This window comes from Rhamphochromis longiceps, linkage group LG7 (genome assembly GCF_057381845.1).
Source record: "Rhamphochromis longiceps isolate RC_006_pf linkage group LG7, R_longiceps_female_GT1.1, whole genome shotgun sequence".
NCBI lineage: Eukaryota > Metazoa > Chordata > Actinopteri > Cichliformes > Cichlidae > Rhamphochromis > Rhamphochromis longiceps.
The window spans coordinates 40,518,051-40,530,119 of record NC_140563.1 but is presented as its reverse complement, the minus strand read 5'-3'; the positions used below and the strand labels follow the sequence as shown (position 1 = coordinate 40,530,119).

The window sequence follows — 12,069 nt, the reverse complement described above, 5'->3', positions numbered from 1 at the left end:
CCACTAATGACTTACTACTAGATTTAACAGCTATGCATTCAGTTAAATGTATATAGCACCACATAACAACAACAAGTCGAGGTGCTTTATGCAATAATAGAGAGAAAACCCCAATAATCAGACGACCCCCTGTGAGCAAGCGCTTGCCAGCTGTGGGAAAGTACTGATATGGCACCATGAGGTCTTTAATGATACGATGGAGCCTGGTTATTCAAGACCTTGTATGTAGGGAGAAGGATTTTCAATTTCATTTTGAATTTAACAGTGAAGAAAAGACAGCATGTGAGAAATATGCTCTCGCTTTCTAGTGCCTGTCAGTAATCTCGCTGCAGCATTTCGGATTAACTGAAAGGTAAGCCTGATAAAAGTCCAGTCCAATCTAGAAGTAATAAATGCTTGAACTAGATTTTTTAGCATCACTCTGAGACAGGATGTTTTCTAATTTTAGAGATATTCCACAAATGCAGGAAAGTAGTCCTACATATTCGTTTGATATGTGTACTAAAGGAATTATGCTTGTCAAAAATGACTCCAACGTTCCTCATGTTCAAAGTAATCTCCCTGTGCACCTTTCAACCTCTTAGTGGAAATCTCAATATGCCCCCTGGCACCAACATGAGCTGTCTTGCCCATCCAGGCAGTGGAAAAAGATCATCTCTAACGTCGGATTTGGTGGGCAGCCCACCTCCAAAGTCTTCCACTGCCCACCGTCTCAATACGCCGAGGCTGAAGAAACTGACTGCTCTGTCTCCATGAACACACCAATGAGTCAATATGTTGTTCAGGGCATTTTCTGTGTGTAAGTCTCTCTCCCTCCCTGTTTGGCTAACAAGTCTCTTAAAAATAAGCAATTAAAAAACTCCTGTGTTTTTAGTATGAGAGTTCAGATCATTCTCTTTGACTGTTCACAGCCGGACTTTACAATCTCATCTGAAAACTGCTCGTTTTGATCGCAAAACTGTGTTCTCGTCACCAGAAATGATCCTTCACACAAAATTTGCTGATGTTTCCTCTCTGAACAAGCGTGAAGGGCCGTGGTGAAATCGCAGAGCTAAACACTGTCGGGACAGGACGCAGAAGTTGACTTCAAATGTGAGATCAGTCAAACACATGAAAATATTTTGACGGCTCCTTTTTTTCTATTTTTTAAAATCATCTGTAAATTTGCTTTTACATGCCTGTTTCTACTTTTTATCCATTGTTTTTAATCAAGTTTTAACTTTTCTGCTCAAGCCTGTTCCGGTCCACTTAATTCCTAGATTACATTATAATTTCTGCCTTTTCTGAACACTAATTAACTAAGATAATCTCTCAACCTGCATCCTCTGGAGTATAACCTTTGGGTGGGAATTAACACACTAAAATGCCAAGTACAGTAAGGTTGTTATAATTAACCTAAACTAAAAACTAAAACTAGATGTGAAAAAGCATTTTACCCATGTAAAATATTTATAAAACTACAGTTTGGGGAAAACTAATTATATATTTCCTCTATTTTAAATTTTTTTAAAATTAGTTTTCAGTTTTAGTATTGCTAATTTGGTTGAATTTATAATCCCAATTTGCCTTATGAAGCTCTGATGGACATGTTTTCAAGTCAAAGTCAAAATGAAATAAAAATGAAAACCAACTACAAAATATAAAACACAAACCAATAATAAATTTCACCATAAGCTGCTACAAATGCTAAGTGGCAAATTGTATGCTTTAATAGATTGGAGATTATAGTAGTCAATCCCATCATTAAAAAACCCACAAAACTTTAATTAAGAACATTATTTATTCAACAGTGAAGCTTCAGTAATAAATAAATGCACAGATCATTTATTCCACAATAAAACCAAAGGAAATTTGTTTTGCTTTATATATGAGGATTGATATTGCCATTATGAGTGAACAGCACTGACCAGAGACAATCAAGACGAGACACTTAACACAGAGAGGCGTACAGACAGACAGATGTGTATGGATTACACAGATGTGTACAAAGTATTGCATTTTTCACTGATTGGCTGTTTTCTTTCTCTCTCTCTTTCTCTCTCTTCACAGTCTAGTCAGTTGAGCATCGCCATGACGTGCAAATCAGTCAAAGATTACAAATACAGTATTGCATCATTTCAAAGTGCTACAGAGATAAGTGTCGACAATCTTTTGAAACAGTCCAAATTTTCTTTTTTTTTTTGGTTTCTTCTGGTGAATGTAGTTGGATTTGGATTTTTTTTTGCCTTTGCTTGTCTGGCACAGTGTAGAGCTCAGCCTGGTCAGAAGCAAACATAATATAAAATATTATCTCAAATTGTGATATAATAAAGCTCAAATTTTTAAAAAAAAAAAAGAGGTAAATTTTATGTTTATTATAAAATATATAAATAAATCAAACGAATAAGTAATTTTTTAAAAACCTGGATTCTACTTTTTATGATCTTCAATGGTGAGTGGAAAAAGCACCCATGGTTTAATGTCCTACCTTTAACATTTCTCCCATTGTCATCATTGTGTTGTCCAATCAAACATGTTTGCGTGTTTTCGTGGATTGGGAAATCTTTTGCACATATAAATCTACTTGTGTGTTTTTGTGTGTGTGCTTGTGTGAGTCTGGCAAATGATGAACGGAGACAGTTTTGCTCTTTCGATGCTGCGGCGTAAGAGTGAACAGAAAACAATGCTCCACTGGCAAATCCATAGGATACCCTTGTGAACAAGGCACAAACATCTCAAAGGACCATTTGGTGATGATGCACATTTTAGCCTGTTATATAAACAAACGACAGCTTCCCAAAATACCTCATATGAGGCGGTGTTCGCTTTATTTCAGTACTCTATAAAAAAAAATACTGAGAAGATTCGAAGCCAGTGTCTTGTGTATGTTTTGGAACATTATCAGTAGTAAAAAATTCATGACAAATGATGGTTTAAAAAAGTACAAAACCACCACGATGGCCCTTTAAATGTCTGTCGTCCAAAACTACTATGCTCTAAAATCTGCACTCTGATCTAAAAGGAGACTCCAGGAAATTTGGAAGATGTTGCCACAAAATGTCCCAAAAAGCATGTATGTATGACACCAGTAGAGGGGTTTCCCCAGTCTATTGACACAGACCCTGGCCTATTCATTTATTTGGCATCTTATTACATTTATTTAGCCTCTCCAGTGTTAAGATAAAGGGCGGATGAGGGGGGTGGGGGCAGACGGGAGAGGGCGAGATGAGAGAGGAGAAGGATGGAAGGAGTGGGCAATATAAAAGGATGAAAAGGAAAGGAGAGGAAGGTGTGGGGAGGGGGAGAGACAGGGAGAGGAAGAGGACGTATGAAAGACAGGAAGCTCCGGTCGGAACGCCGGCAGAGCACCTGTCACTGAAGAGGCTCCTGCTTTCTATCACCGTCTCCTCCCCTCGTTTTTTTCATCTATCTCTTTTGTCTGGCAGAAGGAGGGACACCCAAAGGGGGAAAGAGCGGGTGCTTAAAATTCTTCCTTCCTTCCTGTGTCCATCTCCTCTCCTAAAGACCTGTCGTCTCCATAGCAACAGACCCTGTCTTCATACTGAGCTTATTCAGTTGGCAGTCATGAATGTGTGTGTGTGTGGGAGAGACGTAGAGAGAGGGGCAGAAAAAGAGAGAGAAAGACAGTTTTGCTGCTGTTCATGCCTCTCTGTGTCAGGGTTGTGTGTCAGTGTGCCTCTGTCGGCGTGATTGTTTTGTTTTTTTTCTTTTCCAAGGAAGAGTTTGTATCTTTAGTAAACATCAGTCCAACACTCCATCTGAACTCAAAAGCCAGTTCATTTTTGGTTGATTTAAATAAATGTCAATGACATGAAAGGAGCATTGGCTGGTTTTTAAACTGTAAAAAGTGTTTCAGTCTTTGAGTTCTGAATCAGGCACCATGACGCTTCTCACCTCCGTGCTCTAAAGCATACTACCAGCGGCAGCCCCAGTCTGTGCTCGCTTTGTATTGAGGGAAGGCTTGGATTGTCTGTCTATCAGCAGCCGGGGGAGGTCGTGATGGGGCTGTGGTGCAGGTAAGCAGGGTTCACAACAGAAACTGGGAAGTTGAAAATGAACGGCGAGGTGGGCGTGGCTGCCGTTGAGGTGGTGGTTGTCGTGGTCTTGGGTCCGAGCAGCGGGCTTGCCGTGGCGGCGGCTTCGGCGGCGCACGAGGTGGCGAGGAGCTGCGACTCGAACTGCAGCAGTTGGCCCATGAAGCTGAAGTTGGGGGAGATGATGCTGCGGCGCCGCCGTACAAACTCGAACGCTTCGTCCAAACGTACCCGCTTTCGCTTCATCAGGTAGGCCAGGCAGATGGTGGCAGAGCGGGAGATGCCTGCTTGACAGTGCACCAGCACTCGCCCACTGGAGTCCCGTACTGAATCTGAGAAGACAGAGGAGAGCGGGTCGGCAAGGTCAGTAAAAAATAAAAGATTATTTTTTAAGTGAATACATAAAAGACTGAAATCTCTTGACAACTGTGAGAGGGATTGCCATGGAATCTGTGAAGATGTCCATAGTTTTCATAGAATGACTGTTATGGACCCAGTTAAATGTCTCAACAAGTACTGAATGAATTGGAAACATCCAGCAAACAGTTCAATGTTGACTAATCACTGGCCGGTGGACTTTTATCAACATCTATTCATGGTTGAAAAATAGTTGCAAATGGCAAGGACAATTCCCTGGATATTCTTGTAAGCTTTCTACTAAGATAAAGTATGTGTTCAACAATTATTTTTTTTACTGTCTTGAGGCTTTCTGGTCCAACTTTATTTTCTAGTGAGCTAGCCATGGCCCTGGGTTTGTGATGCTGACAAAGAGGCAGCGTTTATATTAGTCTGACACTTTAACTATGCTCAAATAAGACAGAAATTAGACAGAAACATAAGTGGCTTAAAAATTGTATTTTTTGTACAAAAAAAAAAAATGCGGCTGTCTATTCAATATCATGTTCTAACCAGATTAGTCATTGTTTAAAAAAAATTTAATTTCTTCATTGTCACAATATGATTAATATGTCTCACTTTGTAAAGAAATATTGCTTAGACCTCTATTCTACATGGAGATAATGTCAACATCTGTTCCTCTACAAATTAGTTTTCACAGTCTTACCATTGTCAGTTTTGACCGGGGATATGATGCCAGAGTTTCAGGCATGTTTGCTGGGTACGTTTATACAGGCCTAAATAATTAACAAGCATGTACCCTAAGATGAAGCATCAGTCTCTGAACCCTTTTTTAGTGTAAGCATGAGGTCATGTTTGATTTGTTTTTATTGAATTGGTATTTAGGAAAACTAACTAAATGTTAACAATGTTTTCAATATTTTGTAATCTGCACATGCTAGCATGCTATCACCAAGCTAGCTTAGTAGCACACTTTTTATTTTGTTTTGTTTTATTTTGTTTTGGGGGATTGCTATAAATTCAAATACCTAGATTGTTCTGTTTTTATTTTTCTCTGAGCACTAAGCTTGTGTAATTTGTTGTAGTTAATTTAAGTTTGAGCTTTCCATCTTTATATTTAGTTTACTGGCCCCAATTAGCATTCAAGAGTCAAATAACGTAGTTTTAAATAAGCTACATTTACATTTTATAACATATTAACATTATGCCATGTTTGATGTAACATAATACTTACATTGTCACTAATGTAACCATGATTTTCTATAGTAATTTTGTATTTATCTGGAAAAGTTAGTTACCAAGTTATGACCAAATACAGCACTGTCTTTATCTATAGCTAAACTTGCTTGTTTCTGTTGTAATGACACTTTTATAATTTTAAGTTGTAAGTGTTTGTGGAATCTGTAGCACTTTATTTAAGAGTGAGCTTTCCATCCTATTATTTAGGTGACTGGTTAGCAATGAGATAATGTAAATCTAATTTTACATTAAAAATAAATGAAATGTCACTAGTTCCTTCTGAATAGAATTAGCACTTTCAACATAAAGTTTATCAGCAACAATTTGATATTTTAATAATTTTTTAAAGAAAAATTGCAAAAATCAAAAGGTCTCCAATTCTCAAATACACATTTTTTCTCTCTCTCATTACTGTAAAAACAATATATTTTGGTTTTAAACAAGACAGAAGAGGAAATTATGACATGTTGTGCTTTTTTGTAAGCTGAATTATTATCAACTGATTAGAAAAAAATATTTTATTCATGATTTATAATGAAGAAAATGAAATAACTATCAGTCACCAATCATCACTTAGTACATACACTGTGAACAAAGTGTCACATGAATCTACAGTTTGTTTACAGCCACCAAGTATTTTTAAACACAGCAGATGTACAGTGAGGCTTTGCCTGTTTTCATTTCCTGTCCTCCACACTTTAACGCCTTCTCCTCGCTGCACAGTCAAACCGATAACTAACCTCAAAGTGAGAAAGCAGCGAATCACATTTTACTGACACGCACAAGTGCAAAATTTGAGTCATCAGCCTTTCTTTCACACTTCCTCCCCCAACCTATTTCTGCTTCTACTTCTTGAAGTATGTTTAGATGCATGCCATTACTCCATTAAGGAGAATAACCAGATTTAGGTAACAATTTAAGCCAAGCATTTACAGTTTCTCCTCTCCCCTAAAGCTTCAGTTAGTGTGAATAGTGGGACATCGTGTTAATTCTTGTATAATGTGTATGGCTACCTCCAGGAAGTCAGATGCACAGTATGAGAAGAAAACAGAGTGAATTTATGTAATGTGTTGTCCTGAGTTCTCACTCCACAACCTCTTGGGCACATGAGCAGAATTACACAACATCAGATGTTTACTGGCCTTTCTTTAAATGCATAGATTGCCTGATTGCTAACAACCAGCTTCCTGATCTCTCACATCAAATATCTGTAATTTTTCTCCCTCAGTTATTCACACACAGACAGACTTCAGGTAACTCCACCACAGTGCCTGTTCACTCAGTAACACTGGATGAGTCAGACTCGACTCTGGTCCCACAGCATCTAACTATGACGCATACCAGCACCTACACAAACACACGCTCACAACACAGAAATCACACACACCATGCCTTATGCACAGCATGGATATTCCAAGGAAAAGCAAAGCTTAGACTCGCCTAGAACACACACACACACACACACACACACACACACACACACACACACACACACACACACACACACACACACACACACACACACACACACACAAAATAAGATTATGGTGCAGAGAAATTACTGATGGTAATATTTCATCATTCCAAATAATCTGTCTTATCTCTCAGTGCTTCTGCAGTGTCTGCTGAGATGTATACGATTAACCTGGAAATAACAATTGGTGACAGAGTCCCATGAATAAATGTCTGAATTGTCATCATCATCATCATCATCATCGCTGGAGCTTAAAAGCTTTTCCATGACAGGTCTCTGAACAAATAAAAGCTCCTTTATGGGAAAAAATTCTCAAACTCTAGACAAGAAGTGATGTTTTAGATAAAGAGGAAAGGAGAACTGCATCAGCATGAACAGTGAAAAGCCACCATTTTCCGGATACTCGAAACTACTGAATCCACAAAGAAAGAAGGAACATCGCAGTCCAACCCACGCTGCTCGATGGAGGAGGCATACTGGTTAAAAATGCCAGCTCAGTCTACTTAAAGTAGACATGTAATATGTTGACCTGCAACTATTCTGATGTTCTATTAGTCTTTTCCTATAGCTTTAGACACATTATCAGAAAAATAATAAGTGCATTAATCAATAATGAGAACAAATCTTTAACGTGTATCAGCAAACACTGCAAAAACTCAAAATATTCACCCAAAATAAACAAAACTCTTCTCATGCATACGACACACTTACACACTGACCTATGAACTCGATAGCCTCCAGGAACCAGGAGCTGATTTCTTCCTTGTGGTTGTCCTCCACAGGGATACATTTGTACTGGTAAGCCCCCTCGAAGTGGTTGGGACAGTCAGCTGACACGTTCAGCAAGGCAGAGATCCCTATACTATCCAAAACCTCCTTCTTCGAGGCGTGAAGGGCGCTGCCAAGGTAAAGGAAGGGGAGGATCTCAACCGGGCCACCCTGGGAAAAAAGGACAACGGCAAGTTGATCATTTATTATCCATCCATCCATGCGTTTTCTTCCGCTTATTCAATTCAGGGTCGCAGGAGGGTGCTGGAGCCTATCCCAGCTGTTCTAGGGCGAGAAGCGGGGTACACCCTGGATAGGGCCATCATTTATTATTATATTTTAATAATCAGCAGTAAAGGCAAAGATTTACTGTTATGAGGCAGCTTGTAGGAACATTTCCTGACCCGAGCAGCATGTGGAGCTACACTGAAGAATTGTCCTTAGGTGAAAGCCAGTGTGCATGGCAAGACAAAGAATTCATTGTCTCGGTAAGTCGCAGAGGCCAGATACCAGATGACTTCAGTATAAGCGTGACCGCCCTTAAATATTTTGTTAATCACATTAGCCATGCTTCTCAGCTTAATATCTGTGTGAATAATGCGAAACTCATTTGATATGGGCCATTTAGTTTGTCACTTTCTCTCTTCAGCTGATTTATATTTTCACATCTGGAGACAGAGTTTACTGTTGGAGCTGAGCGTCTCATCGACTGGCTTATAATTATGAGCACAAAACCACCGTATTCAGCGTGAATATCTGTGCGTCTTTATTGTATCAGCATATGGAAAACCTTCTTTCAGAAGCTCTACTGGGGAAAAACATCCTCCACGACAGCATTTTCACAGAATGTGATTCTGTAAGCACACGAAAAAATCGTTCAAGGAAAACAGGCAATTTCGCTGTGATTGACACTGCACTGGTGCAAGTTACATGCACGCATATCGCACATTTAATAACACGTATATTCCCAGTTTAGAGCCAGATTATGTCACTGCTCAGCCACATCTCAGAGGACATGTTAAAGTAAGAGCTGACGTGCCGTTTCCCCTTTTACTGGATCTGAAAGGTCAGCTGATCAGCAGTCTATACCGGCGCTTATTGACAAGAGCTGCGGCTGTTTGTGTCAGTGCTGCTGACGAACTCGGTAGTGACACAGCGTCAGGAAATGATCGATACTGCTAAGAGGTGTAATGTGAGGAGGGGGATGTTTGTGGTGGTGGCGAGCAGCCCGCTAAATCTATACTGCCGCTGCTGCTCGTGCAGGAAGTGGAAGCATTTCTTGAATTAAAAATGCATCTGATGGTTGAGCAGAGACAATCAGACGTTTTTCTTATAAAACACACAGAGGCTGGCTTGTCTGTGCCGCTCCCCTCGTGGGTTCCAGGGGAATTAAACCCTGACCACATGTGACTGTGAGCATTGCGTAAACTCTGCAGACTCGAACAACAGCTTACTAACCAGCAAAACAAGGCCAACCAGGTCACAGGAAGTGCTACAGAGGTGAATCAATGCCCATCTATGACATCCAGGCCAGCGTGTTATTATGCACCAAAAGACTTATAAATTGAATATCTTCTTGTTATTTAAATGTGTTCATAATTATTATTTTCTCTTGTGTTGTTTTCTGGCAGTCAGAATGGCAGCTGACTTGCCCCTGAGCAAAGCAAATAACTGTCAGGGTGCTCTGTGTCAGTGTGATACATAAAAAAGGACGTTTTCTTTTGCATGTTTTTATAAACTGAATGCTGAAACACATTAACATGCACACTACTTGCAGCACAGAGAGGACTTCCATCAGTCTGACACTGGCGGATGTTAATCATGTTATTACAGGCAGATGTTATTTTAAAGGTGAGGTGCGTTTAACACTTTTTCTGTGTCGCGTTGCATTTTACCTGGTCATTGTGCGGCGTTCCACACGACGAGCAGGCAGAGTCGATGCTCGACTGGCTGGTGAGGGACGGTAAGGACTTGGCCTTTAAACAAAACTCTGGATACTCTGTGAAAAATTTGTCATATCCCCCTATAACACACAAAAACAACAAAATACATGTCACAATCACATATGCAGTGCTTTGCTGTAGGACATTAATAAGTGGTGCAAAATAGCACGCAAAACATGCAAGAATGAGTACCACGGGAAAATATTACAGAAATACCAGCTTCCTTTTTTAGGGGTGGGGGTGGGGGGTTGTTTACTTCTCAAAACACACCACAGATGCACATATGAGGACAAAAGAAGCCTGCATTCACATCGCAGCACAATCTACAACAGGATTTCTAGTCTGCATTCAGGTAGCTTGACGCAAAGTCTATTAAACCCCTGACGGGCTGTCCTGTGTCTGCTTGCTGTGGATTTGAAAACAGTTTCATAAGTTTTGTTTTTTTCATATATCTGTAGGCAGTATGTTGCTCTCTGCACCTCAAGGATCAAATCAGATCAACTGAAATGTGTCAGATTTACAATCTGCAAGCATACATTTATGTTATTCGAGGCATCAGCATCAAGAGGATGCACAAAAAAAGAAAGAGTGAAAAAAGGAATACGCCACAGCTTGCAACAGCCTCGAGATTTTTCAGCAGTCTATATATAGGGTGTGTAAATCAACTGCTGATTTTAATATTTCGCTGCTTCCTGTGGGTGATTTACCCGAAGCGGACTCTGTGTAAAAAGATTATGTGTGTGTCCTGTAAGTCCCTCCGGTTTGATGTGGCTTCTACGCATCAGCATTACCTCATTCACTCAGCTCACAGCCATTGGTCTGTGTGTGAATGTGTGTAGATGTGAATGAGTGAGTGAGAGTGTGTGTTGTTTAAAAAAAAAACACCAGTGCATTTGAAGGGAGAACACACTGAGCAGGATATTTCTAGTTTATTGAATAACAAATAGTTACACACATAAAATTTTTAAATATCCAATATCTCTAAGAACTGGTGAAAAATAAAATATCTGGTGGCCTAGAGAGGATTGTAGGTTAGCCACTGGAAAATAGCAATTCATTAAAATGTGGTCATTATTATTATTAATGGATGTCAGTACATATATTCCAATTCTTATCTTATTTTACTGTTTTTTAAAAATTAATTGTTAAAAAAAATATAATTTATTGCTAAGCATAATGCCTACTGCTTACACATGTATCAGTTATTATAATTATACCCAGCCATTCATCAGTTACATTACATTTACTGCTCTAATTGAAATAATTAATGTCAGTCATTAAACTTTTTGATGTAACTGGCGCTGCTACACATCACAGGCTAGGATTAAAGAGTAAACGACATAATTTACCTTTGAGCAGATATATGCGCGTGTCGGAGGCGTCCCTGCACAGCGCGTGGAGCACCAGCGTCAAGGTGCTGTCCTCCTTCACCGTTTCCGAGTCCGGCGTCCTCTCGTCGTACAGCACTGCGGCGGAGTACATCCCGGAACGCAGGCGGACTCGGACCTCCTCGTCCCCGGCCAGGATCTGGTCCAGGCTCAGCACGGAGCCCCTCGCCCTGCGGCGGACGATGGTGTTGCAGCGGGCGTTGACGGCGCCCCGTATGTGCCCCGCGCTGAACGCGAGGAAAGAGCGGCAGTCCAGCAGCAGGCACTTGGCACTGTCCTCCTTCAGGAGCCGCTTCAGCACCGTGCAGTCCATCTCGTATAGCTCCTCCATTGGCACGTCGTTTCGGGCTGTTAGGCTGTGCTTCACGGTCGTTAAATCTCCTCTCTCGCTCTTTCTAAGCCCCCTCACGATCACCGGACCCCTCGGAACTCGGAGAAGGCGCACGGATCCTGCGGTGGATTCCCCTTGCGCTTCTCCTCTATCTGCGCATCAACACCGTCATGATCATCATCATCATCGTTGTAACCGCACTACTTCTTAAGCTCAGTCCGGTCACTTCTGTCTCTTTCTCCTCTCTGCCTCTCCGAGTATTTTCTCCACAGGACTCTTTCTCTTTTTTCCCGTTTTTATGAATGGGTGCATCGCGTCACGGCGGAGGTGACGTCAACCAACCAGCAGCCTATCGCAACGCGTCCAGTTTCCCGTGCCCTTTCCTCCTCTACCGTTCATTCATAAAAAAAACACACACACACACACATCAATGAAACGAGAGGCCATGGGACCGAAGATTAAGAGCTTGGCTTCATACCATAACAAGCTCTTCTTCATAACTTAAGGATCATTTTTTAGATAAAAAATAAATAAA

The 12,069-nt window shown here is 40.6% G+C and overlaps 1 protein-coding gene across 1 annotated transcript; it reads right to left on the bottom strand.

Moving 5' to 3' along the window:
* Positions 1 to 2,326: 2,326 nt before the first annotated feature.
* dusp4 (dual specificity phosphatase 4) lies at positions 2,327 to 11,865 on the bottom strand. Its single transcript, XM_085413650.1, has 4 exons — positions 11,165 to 11,865; positions 9,768 to 9,895; positions 7,824 to 8,043; positions 2,327 to 4,366 (listed from the first exon to the last, which is right to left on the bottom strand). The coding sequence occupies exons 1-4, from the start codon at positions 11,532 to 11,534 to the stop codon at positions 3,978 to 3,980; spliced, it is 1,107 nt and encodes a 368-aa protein (XP_085269776.1). The 5' UTR covers positions 11,535 to 11,865; the 3' UTR covers positions 2,327 to 3,977.
* Between the last annotated feature and the right edge of the window lie 204 nt (positions 11,866 to 12,069).